At 47.3% G+C, this 21,856-nt stretch overlaps 1 protein-coding gene across 4 annotated transcripts; it reads left to right on the top strand.

Moving 5' to 3' along the window:
• Positions 1 to 53: 53 nt before the first annotated feature.
• Zfp473 (zinc finger protein 473) lies at positions 54 to 21,130 on the top strand. Of its 4 annotated transcripts, none has more exons than XM_006229187.4 (5): positions 54 to 193; positions 9,590 to 9,766; positions 12,015 to 12,147; positions 14,190 to 14,282; positions 16,560 to 21,130. In XM_006229187.4, the coding sequence occupies exons 2-5, from the start codon at positions 9,707 to 9,709 to the stop codon at positions 19,175 to 19,177; spliced, it is 2,904 nt and encodes a 967-aa protein (XP_006229249.1). In that variant the 5' UTR covers positions 54 to 193; positions 9,590 to 9,706; the 3' UTR covers positions 19,178 to 21,130. The 4 variants fall into 4 exon arrangements, with proteins under 4 accessions (XP_006229249.1, NP_001414640.1, XP_017445606.1 ...); NM_001427711.1 differs by lacking the exon at positions 54 to 193 and adding an exon at positions 241 to 622 and having other exon boundaries at positions 16,560 to 19,744; XM_006229188.5 differs by lacking the exon at positions 54 to 193 and adding an exon at positions 9,951 to 10,088 and having other exon boundaries at positions 9,635 to 9,766.
• The last annotated feature ends 726 nt before the right edge of the window (positions 21,131 to 21,856 follow it).

Raw genomic sequence — 21,856 nt, 5'->3', positions numbered from 1 at the left:
GCGGCCTACTTCCTCATCCGGACGCGCTGTGCCCTGTTAAAACTCCATTTCCCAGAAGCCTGAGCGACACGCCTGATTAGTCCATCCTCCTAATTGTTCACTGGCCTTCTCTGGAGCTGTTTCCTCCTACTGCGCATGTGGTAATCTGACTGACACCAGTCGTGATGAAATACGTTTTAGCCACCAATCAAAGGTCGTGTTGTCATTTCCAAACTCTCCTTGCTTCTGTGTGCTGTCTCGGTAATCTCAGTTTTGCCTTCGAACGGTTTCTATGGCAACCCGCTGTCACCTCCAAATGGAATTTTCAGAGTGGTAGTAGGTGAAAATAGTCCTATAACAGGGTAGTGGGCCACCCAACCTTGATGTCACTTAGTCCTGAGGCTGTTTCCTCGGTACTTCCTAGAGTGTTCGGCCGGCGGAGACCATAGGTAGTGGGTCCTGGAATTTGGCGCAGAGATACCTGGGTGGGATAAGTTTGAGGAGAAATTCTTGGAACCGGAAATTCCTCTGAGGAATTTTTCCCGGTACTTGAAGTTGCTCTGAGGGAGCCGTCCTCGTGAGGAGTTGGGTTTCCTCGGGACGCCGGAAAGCATCTGTCCACTTGGCCGCCAGCTTTGCTGAGGTACAGAAACTAAGCACAGTCGCTCGTGGCTTAATCCTCCGTAGCAGGGGCGGGAGGCCCTGATGTAAACCTGAACCCTTGCTTGCTCACAGCCTGGCGTAGGCCATGCTCTTAAGCGGGGGTTTCCTCTCGCGACCAGCCATGAGGGGAGTTTTGTTTTTTAAGGTTTTATATGTATACAAGTTTGTCAGAAAGTCTGTATACAACCTGTGTACAGGAACTGTGGAGGTTAGAAGAGGGCTTCGGATCCCCTTGGAACTGGACATAGGTGTGAGCTGCCACGTGGGCGCTGGGAGTCAAATCCCGGTCCTCCTGAAGATCAGCAATGGCTCTTAACCCAGAATCCTTGAAAACAAACAAAAATACCCAGTATTGTTTAAAGCAAATAAAAAGGGGGTAAAGAATATTTGCAGCTGCTCTTGCAGAGAACCCAGGTTCAATTCCCAACAACCACATGATAGGGCAGAAACAAATGTGGCTCCAGTTTCAGGGTAGCAGACCCCCCCTTTGGCCTCTGAAGGCACTAGGTGTGCACACATAGTACTTTGAAGTAGTTGTAAACAAACATAAAAGAAAGAATATTTGTATCTATTCTTTGAGTATCTCAAACATGTATGTATACTGTTGCATTTTATAAAAATGACAGGGAAGCCAGAGATATGTTTGGTAGGGCGAGGTATGGCACAGGGGAAGGGGATGCCTCTGTGGGCCTATGCTGAGGCATCCCTTCTCCCTGAGCTACCAGCTACACCCAGCATAGTATAGAATAGAGTTTATTTAGGGCATGGGGAGGGGAGTTGAGGGGGTAGTAGAAACAGAGAAAGGTAGGGAGAGAGAGTAGAGGAGTAGAGGCCAGCTATGAAAACATGTAGAGAGAGGGGGGAGAGGAAGGGACAGAGAAGAAAGAGAGTGAAGAGGGGGCAAGCAGCCCCTTTTATAGTGAGTCAGGCATACCTGTCTGTTGCCAGTTAACTGTGGGGTGGAGCCTAGAAGAAATGCTAACATTCCTCCATTTCTGTTTAATTTAAAAAGGGGAAAATTAGAAAGAGGTGATGGTGAAGCAGGAATAGGGTCGTCATGATCTTTAGCTACTTCCTGCCGCCTTTGGGGCCACAGGTCTCTGGGAAACCTAAGAAGATGGGCATGTTGGTCCAATCTTAGGACAGTTGGCTGTTTCCTTGCTGTCCAGGGTCTGTGGAACCATCTGTGGATAGATAGGAAGGAGCAGGTCCAGTTGAAGCGTCTGTGTCTGTGAGAAAAATCGGAGCATCTGTGAGTGGCTTTTCTGGAGCTGTCTTGTGTGTAGCTTTGGAGATAAAAATCTTCTTAGGTGTACATTTGAAACCCTTGATTCTTGGTGGTTGGGGGTGAGGGGAGTCCCAAGCCCAGGAACAGGAGAGGAGAGGAATCCCACCCTCTGAAACAGGTAGCAAGTGGGAACTTTACGCTATTGATTGGCAGGTGTGCTTATCTGAATGCAGTCTATTTGGTCCATGAGAGGTAGATCTGAGTGAGTTTCCTGCAGCTTATAAGTTTACAAAAGAGATAAATTTGTTAACAGCATGAGCAGTCTTTAAGATGAGCTTAGGGAAGACAAAAAACTTTTCATGGAGCAGAAGGAGCAAGAAGAGTTTTCCCCTCTGTCTAGGAGACTGAATATACATAAGTTTAGTAAAATGAGAAAGAATCTTAAGTCCAATCTTGTTGTTAAAAGATAACCAAGGACACTTATATTTGAACTTGTGGTAGTGAAAGACCATCAGATAGTGGGATCTTTATTAGGGTTAGGCTAATTTATAAGAACTCTCCTGGGTAATATTAGGACAGTGCATAGCAAGGAGAGGAAATGTGAAGCATTTCGTCACTGGAAACTGAGTTTAGAAAAGGAAGTAACAGAAAGTTACATCTGTGAAAGCATACATATGAACCTGTGTATCGTTTATGGTGAAGTCTGTGAGCAAAGTAAACCTGTCTGTCTTTTTGAGATGAGATCTGGCAGGCTTAGCCAGCTGACAAGTTGACTAATGAGCTAATACAGTGGATTACCTTGGGGTAAGGAGCTAGGTCTGTTTTCTAGCTGTTGAGCTTAGTCAATGTAGTCAGAAATCTGGGAAGAATAAATTATAATATGCCATCGTGTATTAATTAAAACGACAGAGGTTGGTCTATAGTCCAATACCTAAACAGTTCCCAGGTCCTTGCGGTCTCCATGGCAACTTGTGCAGTGTCAGTCTGGCCTTCGGGTCCAGAAGACAAAAAGCTTTTTCCTGTGGAGTAGGTACTTGGGAAGGAAATGACGCCCCTTGACTTAGGCAATATGAGACATTTACCTGTCTAGGTGTCCTCTGTTGGTCCACAGTGTCCGCCAAGCCCTGGCAGCAGGCAAGGCAATGGAGCAGTGTGTCTGAGTGGTTATCAAACCACAATCCAGGGAGAATCTTTTTGCTGTGCTCATATCTTCTTAGAGACCTTGAGGGGGTCGCTGTTAAGCTTTGGGAGTCCCTGTCTGTTGTAAGCTTAAACATGCAATGTTACATTTAGCAGATTTCTGACAAGATTGGGAGCTGCTGTTAAGCATATTTGAGTTTGTTTAGTTACTTGTTCAGGAACGTATCTAGCAAATAAAGAGAGCACACTGTGACTTAAATAACAGTAGCAAAAAAACAAGGCTCAGCATATATGTTTAAGGCAGTGATCTTTAAACTTTTACTGTTTAGAAATCTCAGCCTTAGTTCCATCTTCCTTGAAACTCTTGTGCCTTGAGTGGCAGAAGTGAGTAATGCACAGGCTGAAATGCAAGAGAAGAAAGATGAGGCAGAGGTCCAAGTATCTTAGAACGAAACAGCAGAGACAAACATTCAGATGAATCTAAGCAGTGTAGTGTGAGGTGCTCAGCTCGGCTCAGCCATGAGGGTGTGGCTGAGCAAAGTCCCTGCAAGGGGGTGGGATGGATGGCTGTGGGAGCGGCTGTGCAAGGGCGGTCGAGAGTTAGTGCCTAAAGCATGTTCTAGTCTAGCAACTTTGCTCAGGAGGTGCGAAAGTGCTCGCACACGTGCCACGAAGCACCAGACAGTGGCATTGAACAGGCAGGGGATGAGAGAGAATGGAGAGCTGAGGATAAAAAACTGGGCAGCTTGGCTGAGCAGAGTTCTGGGCAGAGAGAGAACGGGGTGGTCGGTGGGGCAGATGGACACTTTTTCCTAGGGCAGGAACTGGTCTAAGGGAGGAGGGGAATGGCCTATCGAGAGTTGTTTTTACAGCGCCAGTTAAGTGGCCATGTAGAGAGATTGCTCTGTGGATATAGAGGCCAAGTTTGGTCTGTGAATTAGACAGGGAGGCGTCCAGGGATTGGGCGCTAACGCAAGCTGCCAAATCTAGCTTTACCAGGTTGTCATGCAGAAGCTAGTGGTTGAGTGGGCCCCGGGCCCACAGGAGAACAGTTTACCTACGTTTAGGATTTTTCTTCAGCAGCAACAGAAAACTGCTTCCGAGAGGGAGAGGGGGTCACCCAAATGTTAGAGGAACTAGAACAAGTGTCAGTGAGAAGACCAGTCATAAAGACTGAATGTCTTCATCCTCAAGGACACTATAGGATGGCTGCAAGCTAGGGAACATTTACACTGACTGGTAGGGGAGGGAGCTTACCAGTTCTCCAAAGTTTACATAGATTGGTCTAGTGAGCAATCTGGTGGCTGTCCATGTGGCAGCAAGAGATGTGAACCAGTGAGTTTCTAAATCTGAGTCTCGGCACCATTGTTGTGATTTAAAAAAAGAAAATGACACCAGGGATATGTTTGGTAGGGTGAGGTATGGTGCGGAGGAAGGGGGTACAGTGCCTCTGTGGGCCTATGCTGAGGCATCCCTTCCCTCACAGATGCCAGCCATTTGACAGGTATAAAATAGAATAGAGTTTATTTAGGGCCTGGGGAGGGGAGTTGAGGGGAGAGAGAGGGAGAGGGAGTGGGAGAAGGAGAGGGAGAGGGAGAGGGAGAGGGAGAAGGAGAGGGAGAGAAGAGGTCCACTTGTAGAGAGAGGGAGAGGGGGGAATGAGGGGAGAAGGGAACAGAGAGGGAAGAGAGGAAGAGAACGAGAAGGGGACAAACAGCCCCATTTATACTGAGTCAGGCACACCTGGCTGTTGCCAGGTAACCGTGTGGCAAATTCTAGAAGTGCTAACATACACAACGTATTTTGTTCATATCCACCTCTCACTTTCCACAACCAAATGGTATGGCCCAGGATGGCCCCAAACTGGCTATTCAGCCTTTACCTATTCAGTATAACTAGTGTAGTTCATGTATGTGACCCAGGCAGGTTCTCTGGTATGCAAATTTAACTTAACACCTAGTTTGCAATACTCAATACAGTGTACATGCTATGTAAATAACTGTTATACTAAAAAATAGTAGCACCTGTATATGTTAGAAACATACAGAATTTATTTTTTCTTTTATGTACGTTGGAGATTTGACTACATGTATGTCCGTGTGAGGGTGTCAGAGTCCCTGGAATGGGAGTTATAGACAGTTATAAGCTGCTGTGTGGGTGCTGGGAGTTGAACCTGGGTCCTCTGGAATAGCAGCCAGTGTTCTTAACTGTTGATCCATCTCTGGAGCTGCAAAAGATACAGAATTTTTAAAAACAATTTTTTTAAGGGGGCTGGGGATTTAGCTCAGTGGTAGAGCGCTTACCTAGGAAGCGCAAGGCCCTGGGTTCGGTCCCCAGCTCCGAAAAAAAAAAGAACCAAAAAAAAAAAAACAATTTTTTTAAATGAGTCTGACTGGGTCTATGAATGGAGAACCCATAAACATATGCTGTTTTGTTTCTATGGGTCATGGCTTAAGGAAAATATAGGTAGTATAGAAACAGCAGTTGTTTAGGGAGAGTGGGGAGATTAATTCACCTACCCCAAATTCTACAGAATATAATCAGAAGTCCCTGGAATATTGTTTGAACCCATTCAGCTAGATACTGCTTCTGCCAATAAGTTTTTACTTTTTTTGTTTTGGGTTTTTTTTGAAATTGATTTTTGTGTTTTGTCTACATGTATGAATGTGTACCACGTGTATGCCTAATACCCACAGAGGTCAGAAGAGGGCATTTAACTTCCTGGATGGTTGTGAGCCACCCCATGGGTGCTGGAAACCAAATCCCAATACTCTGAAAGAGCCACAGTGTTCTTAACTAATGAGCTGTCTTTTCAGTCTGGTCTTTGATAGACTTGGTGACAAAGATATAGGCCAGATTAGACCAGATTAAAAGTAGGTAAAGGCAGGTTTATTAGGAGGAAGTGTAAGATTCAAAGTGAGCCTTAGCTACTAGGAGACCGCCAAATGAGTTCGAGAAGGGAGTTCGATGCAAAAGCAAGAGGTCTATTATTCCAACACGCTGGGGTCATACTGACCAGAGGAGAGGCAGCCCCTTCTCTCTCTTTCATAAGAGAAGGGTCATTTCACAATGGGCTGGGTCCTTCCTCCTTGATCACTAGTTGAGAAAATGCCTTCTTTTTATACAATTTTTGAGGGCAGATTATAGGAACAACAACTAGGCACATGGTGATTGTTGGTCCTGGTGACCTTTACATTAATTGACTGGGCAAGTAGGGGGACTCAGGAATCCTCCCGAAGGCCTGGTGGGAAGTTCTAAGTCAGGGTTCTCTATCGTTACCCCTTTTTCTTGCGAGTGCTTCAATCTTGAAGCAATTAACCATGTTCTGTTAACTCATAGGTAGAATCATTGAGAGGTATATCTTCATACTGTTGTCTAAGTATCATTGGCTGTACTGTGTTAATGTGTTCTCTAATAAAAGTAACTAAGTGATTTCAAATGCAAGGTCCAAAGCTTAGCAGCAAAAGCAGAATAATCAAGGGTCCAGCTAGGGTCAACACTAAGGTAGTGTCTTAGTCAGGGTGTCCATTCCTGCACAAACATCACGATCAAGAAGCAAGTCGGGGAGGAAAGGGTTTATTCAGCTTACTTCCACATTGATGTTCATCACCAAAGGAAGTCAGGACTGGAACTCACACAGGGCAGGAAGCAGGAGCTGATGCAGAAGCCATGGAGGGATGTTATTTACTGGCTTGCATCCCCTGCTTTACTCAGCTTGCTTTCTTATAGAACCCAAGACCACCAGCTCAGGGACAGCACCACCCACAATGGGCTGGGTCCTTCCTCCTTGATCACTAGTTGAGAAAATGCCTTACAGCTGGGTCTCATGGAGGCATTTCCTCAAGGGAGGCTCCTTTTGCTGTGATAACTCCAGCTTGTGTCAAGTTGACACACAAAACCAGTCAGTAAAGGTAGTTAGCCATGGGGAAGAATTAAACCAGGATTTACACCACCCCGACTCTGTCTTTCTCTCCATTTCTTCAGGTCAGCCCCTCTCATACGTTAGCCATTGAGTCTTTAAGTACACCTGAGTGGTCTATGTAGAAACAGCACTCCTCATTGAGTGCAGCCCATAAACCTCCCTATTGAAGGAACAATAAGTCTAATCCTCTACAGTCCTAGAGCACCACTTCTGAGAGGGAAGTGAGTGACTCCTGGAGATGAGAGGTGGAAGTTTCAATCCTCTCGATATCTAAGTTTGCCTGTAAACTGTTATAGTTTTCTTTTTTTTTTTTTAATGTTAGCACAGTTATCCCAGTGCCGACCAGGGCTGACTCTACCCCTAGAATTAATGTTAAAGTCAAAGAGATAGGTTCTCTCCTTTGTCTCATAAGGTCTTTCTCAATTTGTCTTACAAAGGCTCTTAATACTATTTTCTCTGAATAATAGATTATGTGGGGCACTAATTGAACCAAAATATAGAACCCATCTGAGGTAGAAGGATTGAGAATCATCCCATTCATGCAAAGGGGTCAGTCTTGTCGAACAGTCCCACCATGTCTGTTCTGGGGGAATAATCTATTTGGAATAAACTATGGGAACGGTCCCATTGCAGACTGGGTCAACTTTTAACTTGAGGGGGTTGGTGTCCCTTTGAACCCTCCTTTTTGGTACAGCTGGAGCCAGGTAGTCTTTAGTGGAGAAGCAGGTCTGGTGTGAGTGTAGTGCACTCAGGTGGTGATTTCATTTGATGGCAGTTGGTGTGGTCAACAGGATGTCCTTTTCACCTGGGTTTAAGCACACCTTGGTGAAATCTCTTCACATAGACCCAGTCTCATCGCCTTTTAGTTCTGTGATAGCTGCCAACGGTAGGCTGGGCACAATGGGGGCTGGAATATCGTATATAATTTCAAAGTGGGTTAGTCTCATCTGGCAAGGAGAATTTTTTTTTACCTGATATAGGACAAAGGGAAGGAGCATCACCTAGTCCCCACCACCCTCTAAGGCTAATTTAGTTAAGATCCTCTTTTATTGTCTTATTATTCTTTCCATCTGCGCTGAAATTTGGGGCCGGTATACACAATGCAATTTCCAATCTGCCCCAATGAATTTTGCTGCATCCTGATTTATCTTGGACACAAATATCAGTCCACTGTCTGACCCTATCATCTGAGGAAATCTATACCTGGATAAGATATCCTCTAGTGATTTCTTGGCCACTATCTTTGCTGTTTCAGCTTTGGTTAGGAACGCCTCTGTCTCTCTGGAGAAAATGTCCACAAATACCAGCAGATACTTAGAGCCATATCTTCTCTACTTGATCTCTGTAAAATCAATTTTCCCAGTAGGCCCCCAGTCTCTTACCTCACAGTCAGGAATTTGGGTGTTTGGGGTTCCTGGGAGTGTTGGTGAGTGACTCTGTGGATCTTTCTGAGAACAGTCCTTGTTAACGAGGCGAGTAATATTAGCTTACCTTCAGCCACCACCAGCCAATTTAATTTCTTCTTCTGCATATCTCAGTTGCTCTGGGTGGTTCAGGCAGGAGAGTGGCCAATCTAGAGATGGCCGCTTCCTTTAAGGCTACCTCCTCAGCAGCTTTATCAGCCAGGCTGTTACCTCTAGCCATTGATTCTTTTTTGGTACCCTGTAGAATTTTATCTTTATTTTTGACAGTTCTTCCTTCTGCTGTTAGGAGCCCTCATTCCTGATAAATGGCCCCGTGCATACGAACAGTTGTAAATGCATATCTGGCTGTCCCTGCAGATTCTAACAGCCAGTCCTTTCCCCATGATAATGGCCTGTGTTAATGACTTTCATATCTCCAGTGGCTAGATAATTGGCTGGGCTGGTAGGGGGACTCAGGGACCCTTCCTAAGGCCTGCTGGGGAGTTCTAAGTCGGTTCACATATCTCAGGGATGGAGACCAGTGAAGTCACACATCCAGGTTAAAGCAATGGGGGTTTATAGAGCTTAGACAGGACTGATGACAGGCCAGCTCTGCTGGGATTGTGTCCATATATGGTTTAAATGGGCGGGCACTTCTGGGTGAGTTAGTAGAAACTGGGGGGACGAGGGGTGATGACATGTTAGCCCAGAGTTTTCTCCGAAGGATGGGGGAGTTTTCCCTTGTGGGTAGGGTTCAGGGAAGAAAGGCAGATGGGGTTTCTCAGCTTGTTCAGGGAATGGGCAGGGGTTCCAGCCTGTCTTGAACTTAGATCGGCCTGCCTTTACTTCTCAAGTGCTGGGATTAGGGTGTGTGCCGCTATATCCAACCCACCTTTTTGTTTTTAAACGTAGTCTTGTTGAGTATCCCTGGGTGGACTGACACAGGAAATCTTTGTGCCTCCGCCTCCCTAGAGCTGGGTGGGCATGCACTATGGTGCCCAGCTTTCAACAAATATTTGAAAAGAGTGCCCTGTCCACCAGCACTGTGCTGCTGCTTGCTGGGCAGTGAGCAGGACTGAAGAGTCTGAGAACTTCCTTGCCAGATCCCCAGGGTGTGTGTGTGTGTGTGTATGTGTGTGTGTGTGTGTGTGTGTGTGTATAACGGTTGTGAAGTTGTTCTGCAGGTCTGAAGCACGATGGAATTTCAGGGATGGGATAGTTTCAGTAAATACAATTGTCATTTGACCCCTATAGCAAGCTCATGTTGGGACTTGTCCTGCTATTTGGGATATTTTGGAGACACATTCATCATGAACAGGAAGTCAGCCATAGAAGGATGGGAGACTTTCTGCAGCTCTGCTAGCAGGGACCATGGAGAGGAAGGAGGAGGAGCTTAAACGAAGTCACTGGAATCAGGCAGCTATGGCTGAGGTACGTTGAAGTCTCTCTGAACTGAATCACTCCTACAGGAAAAGCAGCATCCCTCTGGTTTGTTCTCCCTGTGACTCACGAGCAGTCTTTTGGGGGTGGGGGGATGGCTTAAGATAGGATCTCAACTTTGCAGCTCAAGATGGCCTTGAATTCAGACTTTATACTTCAGTCTCTTAATTTACAGGTAATACCTGGGTCAGAGGGACAGCCAGACGGCACCAAAGTAAGCAAGTGTCACTTCCAGAATATAGGGCCCTTAGTCAGCGTGTTCCTCTGAATGAGAATGGCTCCCATGGTCTCATGTTCGAATACATGGTCTCAGGTTAGTGGAACTATTGAGAAAGGATTAGGAGGTGTGGCCCTATTGAAGAAGGTGTATTGGGGCAGGCTTTGAGATTTTAAAAACTTTCCACCATCCCCAGTGTGCTCTCTGCCTCTTTCTTGAGGTTTGAGGTGTGAGCTCTTGGCTGTTGCTGCCAACATGCCTTCACTCCACCATCATAGATGCTAACCTTTGGAACAGTGAACCCAATTACATTTTCTTTTGTAGGTTGTCTTGGTAACAGAATTTTATCACAGCAATAGAAAAGGAACTTAGAGAGCATGGAAGAATGGAGTGCAGTCAGACTAGATGCCTGTTTGGCATATAATCCAGATGCAGGGCACAGATCTTCCAAAATTTGTTTTTATAAACACCATCTAGTACCTCTAGGTCAGTGGTTCTCAGCCTTCCTAAAGCTGCAACCCATTAATACATTAATGTGGTAGCCCCAGCCATAAAATGATTTTAAAGATGTAGTTTTATTTTCTCTGTATACTTTGCCTGTATGTATGTATGTATGTATGTATGTATGTATGTGTAACATGTGTGTGTGGTTCCTTCACAGATCAGAAGGGCTCTACCTCTGACATTTGTGAGTCAGTCTGTGGTGCGGGGATCCAAACATGGCTCCTGTGTAAGAGCAGCGATGTTCTTAGTCCCTGGGCTACAAATCCCACTCCAGATCTGCATAGTTTTAACTTTAGGTTGTTTTTGAGACAGGGTCTCACTGTGCACCTCTGACTAGCTTGGAACTTACTGTGTAGACCAGGCAGGCCTTGAGGTCCTGGACTCCTTCTGCCTCTGCCTGAAGTGCTGGACTTAAAGGTGTGTGCCACTGTCCCAGCTTGTATGTAGACTTCAATATGGAACAGGTATTCCGAGGCTCTTTTTAAAATGTTATTATAAGGGTTGGGGATTTAGCTCAGTGGTAGAGCACTTGCCTAGCAAGCGCAAGGCCCTGGGTTCGGTCCCCAGCTCCAAAAAAAAAAAAAAAAGAAAGAAAAGAAAAGAAAAGAAAAACAAAACAAAACAAAACAAAAAAAAAACAGTAAAATGTTATAAGTGACTACACAGCTGGGCAAGAGATACAGAGCAGACACAGTCACAGGAACTCACATAGCACAGTGTAGACAGATCCAGCAAGTGATTCCAGCCCCACCCTCTTGGATTATAATAGTGTGGCTGCCTCCTTCCTCACATCTATGCACTGGGGTTGTGCTGTCTGAGGAGGCGTTATGTTACCGTGGAAGTGTGCATGGGTGAGGGGGTGTCGCCTGACTGCTGGGTCCGTGTGTTTGTATTTCTACTTGTTTCCATGATTGAAAACTTCTATAAAGAACACAGAGCTGAGTGTGGTGGCTTATACTTGTAATCCCAGCACCAGGAGGTCCAGCCTGAGGTACAGTGTGGGACCCTGTCTCTAAACAACAAGAACAAGAACAGCAAAGTCTTCCAAAGTCTTATTTTTGGCCAGGCATGGTGGTGCACACCTTTAATCCCAGCACTCTGGATCTCTGTGAGTTCTGGGACAACCAGGACTGTCTGGAAACGCCAATCTTGAAAAACAAAACAAAACAAAAAAAATTTTTTCACTTTTTTTGAGACAGGGTCTCTCTACATAGCCCTGGTTGTTGGGGAACTTTCTGGGTAGAGCAGGCTGGCCTTGAGCTCACAGAGATTGCTGTAGCTCTGCCTTCCGAGTGCTGAGATTAGAGGCTCCACACTTGGCTCCTTAAAATCTAAACTGACAAGGAGATGGACGTTAGGGTTGGCCGGCCTGGGGCTCCTGCTCCCGGTGTGGCCTAACATCCTGTCACTTTACAAGGCCCTGCCTGGGTCTTCACCTAGGGGTGGAGGGTTTGCTCTAGTCAGGCCTGCTGGGGCTCACGGCTGCCCCTGAGTGACTGACAGTGTGTTTCATTTCAGGAGTTTGTGACCCTCAAGGATGTAGCCATGGATTTCACCTTGGAAGACTGGGAAGACCTGGAGTCAGAGCTGGGCCAGAGAGACCTGTTCTGGGATGCAACATTGAACAACTACCAGGACCTTTTCTCCTTTAGTAAGTGTCATCCTGTCGGGGGTCCTACTCACTGCCCTGCTCTGTGCCAAGTCCCCACGGGATGCTGTCCTGGCACTTGGGCTGGCAGTGCTGTCATCTGGTGCACAGTGCACAGGAGGCCTGCTCTGGTCCCTGCCTGGCTTCCTGCATCTTCCTGCCCTTTCCTGCTTGTACTCGTAGAGCCTCTCCTTCAGCATCCTGTGCGTCCTTCGCCCACACAGCTCAGCCCCGTCAGAACACAGTCCTCACTAAGCCAGGATTCTCCTGTGGCTCCCAACATAGTCTAACTCCCTGCTGTGTCATCTGGAATGGGAGCTCCCTGGGGTGAGGAGTGGTGATCTGTTCTCTTCACTGGGTATAACAGTCCTCACGTCGTTGCTGGGGATCCTGACAAGTACTGTTCAGCTGTGGAAGTCACTATGCCTGAGCCCCACCCTGTGCTTAGTGAGTCTACAGCAGTCTTCTGCTCAGCTCCCCAGTCAGTCCCCTCTTGGCCAAGTATTCCGAAACAGCTAAAGAAAGGAGTAGTCTTCCCGGCTGTGCTCCCTAGCTTAGCGATTGACTAGGGGTATCGGAGAGCCCAGCCTGTGGTCAGACGCATCAGCTATGACTCACTGCAGTGGAAGGACACGGGTTGCAAGAATGTAAGCTTACAGAGCCTACATTGCAGCCACATGGATGCTCTGAGTCTTCAGCAGTGGGAGCATTGCTGGCTAGGATCATGTCAACCTGTCACAAGCTGGGGTCATTGGGAAGAGGGAACCCCAGTTAAGAAATTCTCCTACCAGGCAAAAGTGTGGTGCATTTTTAAATTATTGGTATGGGAGGGCCCTGCTCACCATGGGTGGTGTCCCTCCTGGGGTGGTGATCTTGGGTGCTATAAGACAGCAGGATGAGAGCAAGCCAGTAAGTACCACAGGTACTTGCATTAGTTCCTGTCTCTAGGTTCCTGCCTTTTCTCAGCGATGAAAGTTGATCTGAGTTATTAGCTAAAATAAACCCTTTTCTTCACAAGTTGCTTTTGGTCATGGTGTTTTATCAAGAGCAGTAGAAACCCTACTAAGTCAGGAGGTGACCTGACGCTTGTTCCTGGGTCCCTTTTTCCTAAATCGCAGAAAGAAAGCAGGACTTGAGTGTGAACCATGCTGGGATAGGAGCATTCCCCAAATTCAGCTGTGCTAGCATGGCTCTCTAGTGGGGCAGCCAAGGCTGCCAAATCCACTTTCTAGATTCACAGTAAGAAGGCAGAGGCCCTCTACTCCAGATAATGGTAATCAAGTTATGCTGGATGATCAGAGAGGAGGGTCCTCCAGGATGACATAAGGTCTTGCAGGCAACAGGGAGGTCCAGCCTCTGATGGATTGAATCCCAAACAGCTGTGCAGAGGCATAATTCTTGACTGTTACACAAAACTTAGTTTTAGGGTAAATTTCAGGCCTTATTGTGTACCGTTTGCAGTACAAGATGTTCCAGGTTTGCCAGAAGCATCTTGTGACTAAAGTTATGCAGAAAACAACTCTATAAATCACAGAGAGCAATCCCTGTTCTCTACAGTGATTTCTTTGAGTACTTCCAGAAAACAACTACTTCATTCTGATGTTTACCCCAGATTCAGTGACTGCTAGCTTTCCCACTCCTCCCTGCGTGCATCTGCAGGTTCCACACAGCAGAGCTCCTGTCACTACCGCCTGCCTCATGCTCAGGGCCTCTCCTCTGATGCCTCCAGGTTTCATTTTCCAGAAAGCAACAGTGCTTTAGCCCAAAGAATAAGCAGAGAAGAAGGCAGTGTGCTGTGGACCCCTCTCCATGGGGTTTTATCATACTCGGGCAGCTCTCCTTACCTGCCACCCGGTGTGCAGTGACAGAAGCAGCTCTGGGGGTCTTCCGTCAGTGTCTCCCAGGTCTTAAGCTGTAGCCCACAGTGAAAAGTGCGTTGACCCTGACTCCTACACAGATCTGAATGGTGTATAGGCCAGAAAGTTCCTGCTGCGCATCTAGCTGCCTTCCGCATGTTCACTGACAACAAGATTGTTCTTTCTCAGCACACCCTCCGCAACCCAGCCTGATTTTCCAGCCAGATGTCAGGGAAGAGCTGGAAGCTATAGTCAGAGGAGGCCCAGAAGCCACCAGTGATGGTGAGTGGGAGGAGGGGCCCTGCACTCTCCACTGTGACCTCCAACTGAGACTGGCCCAGCCCCTAGCATGTCTGTCTACTGTCACACATCTTGATGCCCAGCCTCCACCCTTTCCCCGTTGTCTTCTGATGCTGTAGAGGTGCCCTTGCTTGCTAGGCCTTCAGAACAGGCATCTTGGTGCCTCTAGAGCCTTTTTACTCCAGGGCTCAGTAAGGGGATGCCCTCTACTCCCAAGTCAACGTATGCACCCCCATGCCTTGTGGCCTCAAGCATGTGGACTTCTGGTTTACATCTTCTGCCTTTGTCCTGGCTCAGGCACAGCTACATTTGGGAGTAAGTCAGGCCATAGCCAAATGCTGTCCGGCATAGCTACTCTGTCATTTCCAGTGCCAGGCAGCACACACTATGTGATGGCCCTGATGGAACTGTTTGCTACACCGGGGCATGGGAGGCTTCCTACAGTATTCCTCTGTCACCATAAGGAAGACTCAGAACCAGAGACCGCAGGTCTAGCTTCACCCATCTGGACAATCCTCGACCTGTTCCTTGCTTACTGCCACCAGGGAGATCATTAATGGGAGCTCTGTGCTCCTTCCTGCTTGTGTTACTGTTCCTCAGTGGTGAACGACCTAGGCCCATGCTCCCCAGATCTCAGTTCTGTTTCTGCCACCTCGTCATACAGACTATTGCCAAGCAGAGACAGCCAAACATGCATGTACACACATGTGCATACATTTATTTGCAGGTCTCCAATAGTAACATGCTGAGCTATCCCCCATGTCTTTCTCTGCTGCAACATACGGAACTATAATGAAAAGTTCTTAGCTCACTGACCTTTGTAGTCCCAGGACCCCTTCTCATTCATAGCACAAGAGGGGCCTGGTACTTGTTGGTTGATATGTTCTATGCAGGGGGTGAATATGAGCAAAGGTCTGGGGAAGAGGAAACTGGAGACCAGTGTAGGCTGAGAGCAGCAGCCTGGTGACAGTGTAGGGCAAGAGACAGATTGAAGTCCAAGAGACACTGAACAGTCTCTGAGATGCTCAGTGGCTAGGGAGCCACACCATAGAAGGCACTGATTTGGAAGATGATGACGATGGTACAGGATGTTAGGAGAGGGGGCAACAACAGTGTAGGGAGAGCAATGGAAGATGCAAGGAGCATGTGCTGTGGTGCGCAGGGATATGGGTTAGATAAGGGCAGAGCTGCTGTGCCACTTCCTTAACTGTGGGAAATAAGTTGCCCACTTTGGACTCCAGAGGGGCTCACGTGCTCCTGCCTTCAAGGAAGCATACCACAAATGTAAACTATTGCTATCCTGTGAGCATCTTCTCTCTCTCTCTCTCTCTCTCTCTCTCTCTCTCTGTGTGTGTGTGTGTGTGTGTGTGTGTGTGTGTGTGTGTGTGTGTTCCAGCTGACACTGAGGACAGTGAAGGATCCATAGTAGACCTGAGTTATTCAGTGCTCAGCCTCTGAGAGCATGGGCCAGTGAGGTGTGGGTAGTCAGGGAAGTCTTAGCCTGGGGAAGTGATACACTAGGTATTAAAGGACACCCAGAGGTATCAGGTTCGAGGGTATCTGAGCCCACAGAACTAGTCATAGCATTGAGAAAAGGAATGACTCCCTTGGGGCTGTCGTGAGATAATGCTGGGCTGGTATGCTGCTTGTATTTCTCTTTTCCAAGAACCATGCTTTGGAAGGGATAATCAGAGCAGTGTCCGCTCGCTTTACTGGACAGTTCCAGGGCTAATGTGGAAGAATGAACAAAGGTGGGGGCTGACAAGAAACCAGGGACCAGATTCTTAGTTGATAATGATAGAGACAGGAAAGGAAAAGGGTTGAGACAGCTCCAGGGTGGTCTGAAAGAAATAAAAGAAATTAGTGCCTGAGTCAAGGTAGGATGTTGGCCCTGGGTTCTAGGATGAAGGACTGGGTACATGTGAAAGATGTCCCTGTCATCAGGGACCCAGGATGTCTTGGGTAGGATTTTGATACTGTGTGGTATAGAGGGAGGAGGGGAAGGAGGCATGCCTGCCGGGTTTTTTAGTGACCTTGGTTTCATGGTTATGAGGATCATGGCCAAGGCTCTTAGCTCCCTGTGTGTCCACACGAGCTTCCCCTTTCTTACTTCCTGCCATTTCCATCCGGAACATCACTGACAGACACAGAGCCGGCACACCTTTTCTCATGTCTGTTTTCAGGCAGCAGCATGGTTGTCCCACTGGCCCAGAGAACAGAAGGCATTTGTATACCACCCCGTCTCTCTTTCTCTTCCAGAAGCGACTGAGGCCAAGAACCCTCCTTTGCAGAGTGGTTTCTTGGAAGAAGACCTCTCTCAGATTATGGAGATATTTTCCACGGAGGAACTCAACTTTGAATCCTGTATAGGTGAGAACTGGTTCGATAGTTTTCTAGGAGACCCAGAAAGTCTTCCAAGACCTGACATCAGCAACAAGGAAAGCCCAACAGATCGTAGGTGTCATGAGTCCGAGAGTGGCCTCAGTCCTGGACCTCCCCATTGCACAAGAGAGGGTGCTGTGATGTCTGATAGTCCTGAAAAGAACCTCGATCCAGTGATACTGAAGGAGTCCAGGAGTGACCTGAGCCAGCAGGACTCTGTCCAGGGACAAGAGAAGCTATATAAGTGTAGTGAGTGTGGGAAAAGCTTCAGCCAGAGTTACCACCTCATCCAGCACTGGGTCATCCACGCCAGGGGGGAACTTCCTGCATGGCAGGAGCAACCAGGAGCTCTCAGTAAGGGCGCTCTCCTTCTCATGCAGCCAGGAACTCAGACGAGCTCCGAGTCCTATGTGTGTCAGGAGTGTGGCAAAAGCTTTAGTCAGAATATGTACCTCCAGTGGCATCAGAAAATCCACACTGGAGAAAAACTTTGTAAAACTCAAAGTGACAACCTAGAAAAACCCTCTAAGGGTCCGAGTGATGAGCCCGGAAAGCAGCTGGTGAGTGAAGCTGCTGACTCAGCAAAACTGTGTGACAGCCGAGGTTGGGACCAAGAAAAACCACCTACTAATAAAAGACATGACCGAGAAGACCTGCATAAGGGTCAGTATGGTGACAGTCCATCCGTTCTGCATCCAAAGCCTATCAAGCATCAGAAAACTGCTACACGTGCTAAGTGCTTCAGATGTAGGAGGTGTGGCAAGACTTTCAGTTGGGCCTTTCATCTAGCTGACCACCAGAAAGTCCACACCCAGAGACTCTATGGATGTACTTCATGCCCTGCAGTCTTCAACTTGAGGAAACATTTCTTCCAACATCGCAAAACACATTTTGCCAAAACTGTCTTTGAGTGTCAAGAGTGCAGAAAGCTCTTTAATCGGAGGTCATCACTCATTAAGCACCAGGCTGTTCATACAGGAGAGAAACCATACAAGTGTAATGAATGTGGTAAAGCTTTCAACCACTTCTCCACCCTGAAGATCCACCAGAGGATTCACAGCGGAGAGAAGCCCTACACCTGCAGTGAGTGTGGGAAAACCTTCTCCCGTAGAACAGCCCTTACTGAGCACCATCGAGTCCACTCAGGCTTCAGGCCCCACCAGTGTCCGGTGTGTCCCAGGAGGTTTAGCCGTCCCTCACACTTGACTCGACACCAGCTGAGTCATGCTGCAGAAAGGCTCTTTGGCTGTGCTAAATGCAAGGAGACCTTCGGCCATAAAGAGCAGCTGGAGCGGCACTATAAAAGCCACACCATCGAGTGCTCGTACGAATGTAAGCAGTGTGGAGAACACTTCATTTGCAGCTCAACTCTGAATTGCCACCTGAGCATACATATCAGAGAAAATACAAGTGAGAAAGTTTCGGGTCAGCACTCACAGCACACTGAAAAATGCTTTAAGAATACCAAGTGTGGAAAAGCCTTTAACCACAGCAAATACCCAGAGCAGCATGAGAAGATTCATGCCAAGGTGGCATCCTGTGAGCAGAGCCCGTGCAGGAACACCTGCGACCAGAGTATGCAGCCCATTCACTGTCAGAGCAGTTGTGCTGCTGTAAAACCAAACAAATGCACTGAGCCTGAGAAATGCATTCGTAACACCTCTGTCAGCCAGCACCAACCTTCCCAAAGCGAGCCACCCTTTAAGTGTAACACATGCAACAGGACCTTCAAGCAGAGTGCCCACCTCTCAAACCATCAGTTGATTCACACCACAGAGAAACCCTTTAAATGCAAGGAATGTGACCGGGCCTTCAAGCACAGTAACTACCTCATTCAGCACCAGAAAATTCATTCTGTAAAGGACTTTGAGTGTAGTGAGTGTGGGAAAAAGTTTCATCAGAAATCATGCCTTTCTAAGCATCAGAAAATCCACTCAGGACAGAAGCCCTTTAAATGTGCTGACTGTGGGAAAGCCTTCATTTTCAGTGCCCAGCTCATCCGACACCAGAGAATTCACACTGGAGAAAAGCCTTACGTTTGTCAGGAGTGTGGGAAAGCCTTCAGCCAGAGCTCATGCCTTACTCTTCACCTGAGGACTCACACAGGTGAGAAGCCATACACATGTAGCACATGTGGGAAAGCCTTTTCTCAGAAGGCAAATCAAAGGAAGCACGAGAGGACTCACAGTGGTGAGAAGCCTTGTGCCTGTGACGTGTGTGGGAAAAGCTTTGGCTTCAGCACCCATCTCAGGCAACACCAGAGAATTCACACCAAGGAGAAGCCACGGTGTCAAGACTGTCATAAAGCCTTTCACAGCTTCTCTGCTCTGAGCGAACATCAGAAACTTCACACTTGTACAGCAGCAAGTACCACTGCCCAGAGCCACCTGCTCACAGCAGAGGCCCGTGCCTCTGAAGGCCCTCATTTGGAGCCAGCCATTGAAACTAGCACACTGCAAACCTCCCCTCCCCACAGTCCTAATAAAAATCAATGAGGCAGATTGGACAGACGCATCCCATCCAGACCAGCGGTTCTCAACTTCCCTGATGCTCCAACCTTTTAAGACAGTTCCTCATTCTGTGGTGACTTCCAGACATAAAATCATTTTGTTGCTACTTCATGTCTCTAATTTTGTTACTGTTAGGAATTGTAATGTAAAGTTTTCCAGTGGTCTCAGGAGACCCCTGTGAAAGGGTCTTTCCACCCACAAAGGAGTCGAGACCCATGGGTTGAGAACTACTGATTTAAGAAGCTGTGCAGTGCCAGGATTCGCTGGGAGACCTTAGAGCCAGTCCACCTGAATTGAATTCCAGCTCCGTCTTCCTAATTAGCCTTGTGAAAACCATAGAAGTTTATTAGTACTTCAGTTTCCTCATCTATAAATGGGCATAACATCTGTATTCCTCAGGGCTGTGGTGAGGATAAAATTCTGAGCACCTGAGACCTGACACACAGAAAGTGGCCACTATTGATGAACCATGGATGAGCGTCTAACGATAGCACAAAAACATTTTTTATGATAAAGATGAAAACTAGTAAAGTGTTCCCTATGGCTAATGTTCACTGGCTTTTTTTAAGAATTATTTAATTTATGTATGTGAGTACACTGTAGCTGTCTCAGACACACCAGAAGAGGGCATCAGATCCCGTTACACATGGTTGCGAGCCACAGCATGTGTGAGATTAGGAACAAGGACTGGACTGATGAGGTTAGGATGTCTCTGCCTGTGGTTACAGCAAAATAAAGCTGCACCTGTTCCAAAGATACAGAAAAAGTACATACTGCGAAAGCCTGCAACCTGGCGGAGTAAGATGGAGGGTCTCCACATGGAGGTGAGGAAGGGGCGTCCATACTTTACGATTATACTTTATGGCAAACGGGCATACAGAATACAAACCAAGAGGCAGGAAGAAGCACACTCAAGAGAAACTGAGTTTCTGAGCTATTCAGATAAAAGGAATTGGTACTTTCATATTTCTAGGCATGTTTCAAATTATCCTTTATAATGAGCATAAGTTACTTGACCAAAAATTTCATGCATGCATAAAGGTGCCTAGTGTCACTGACAAAAACCCTCAGGAAGCTACTTTCCCCCTTTTGGATGAAAATGCCAAAGCCTGCCCAGTCGGCAGGGAAGCCTGGCTTCCACTGTTCCAGCATGGCAAGGAAGGGCGAGCTAGCCCATTCTCCTCAATCGTGGACCCCATCTCCACTTACATAGCTACTGGTTTGTGGGTTTTCCTGTCTGCTCAACACCCTGGGTGCTTTGGCAAAGGGAGCCAACTAGAGTCTTCTTTGGGACTTACAAACATGGTTGCTAGGTAGAGCATCTTTGAGCAGGTGGTAACCATGTAAGCTGCCACTTGGGGAGGCCTGGAGAGTGAAGCTAGAGATGGAAAGAACATGCGTAGGGTGAGAAGAAAACCAGAAAAGCCAGGCAATGCCATTTAAACCTTACATTCATCTGTGCCCCATTACTGAAGCACTTCCCAGTAATATAAGTTCTTAAAAAAAAAAAGACTTAAGTTCTCAAGGCTGGAGGGATGGCTTAGTGGTTCGGAGCATATACTTACTGTTATTGTAGAGGACGTGAGCACAGTTCCCAGCACTCATGTCTGCTGGCTCACAACCATCTGTAACAATATCTCCAGGGGACCCAGTGCCCTATTTTGGCTTTCTTGGGTATCTGCACCCAAGGGTACATACCCATACATACATATACACATATAATAAAAAAATAAAATCCTTAAAAAAAAAAAAAAAACTTGGCATCGGGCAGTGGTGGTGCACCTTTAATACCAGCTCAAGAGGCAGAGGCAGACAGATATCTTGTAAATTAGAGGACAGCCTGGTCTACAAAGTGAGTTCCAGGACAGCTAGGACTACACAGTGAAGCCCTGTATCGAAAATAAAAAAATAAAAACAAAAATAAATTTTAAAAAACTTTGCTTTGATTCTGTCTATGAAAAGACTCCAGGTTTTTTAGCTGGAGCCTGAACCTCGCTGATCCCTGCCCACAGCTCTCTGCTCCCAAACTCCGTGGGAGAGAGAGCTTACCACCCAGGCAGGTGGGCACTCCTGAGACTGCAGAGTGGGAGAGACCACCAATACTGCCCACCCTTGCCCACATCCCTGGCTCAAGAGGAAACTGTATAGGGCCTCTGGGAACAGGAAGATAGGGGCACTCAAGCAGCAGGTCCCCTTCTGTCCAGACACCGCCCAGATCTGAAGGGACCCGGTCAACAGCTCCCTGCACCCAAATCCTGTGGGAGGGAGAGCTAAACCTTCAGAGGGGCAGATACACCTGGGAAGCCAGAAGAGACTACACTCTGCCCACCTATCTGACTCCAGAGGAAAACACATAACACCATCTGGGACCCCTGTGCACAGGGGCCCAGGAAAAGGCGGGGCAGGCCCTTCTGGTTGCCACCCACACGGAGAGCTGAAACACAGCGCCCCAGGAGCAACTTCAGGCCTGGGACCAGAGGTAAGACCAACTTTTCTGCTCCAAGTGACCTGCCTGGTGGACTCAGAACACATGCCCACAGGAACAACTGAAGACCAGTAGACAGGAAAGACTACACGCCTGAAAGCAGAACACTCTGTTCCCATAACTGGCTGAAAGAAAACAGGAAAACAGGTCTACAGCACTCCTGACACACAGGCCTATAG

The sequence above is a fragment of the Rattus norvegicus genome, chromosome 1 (genome assembly GCF_036323735.1).
Source record: "Rattus norvegicus strain BN/NHsdMcwi chromosome 1, GRCr8, whole genome shotgun sequence".
Classification (NCBI taxonomy): Eukaryota; Metazoa; Chordata; class Mammalia; order Rodentia; family Muridae; genus Rattus; species Rattus norvegicus.
This window is presented reverse-complemented; position numbering and strand designations above follow the sequence as displayed.

Coding starts and splice junctions, on each gene's coding strand:
- Zfp473 (XM_006229187.4), top strand. CDS start 9,707: ATGGAGAGGAAGGAGGAGGAGCTTAAACGAAGTCACTGGAATCAGGCA. Junction 12,148..14,189: donor CCAGGACCTTTTCTCCTTTA/GTAAGTGTCATC, acceptor GTTCTTTCTCAG/CACACCCTCCGCAACCCAGC. Junction 14,283..16,559: donor CCCAGAAGCCACCAGTGATG/GTGAGTGGGAGG, acceptor TTTCTCTTCCAG/AAGCGACTGAGGCCAAGAAC.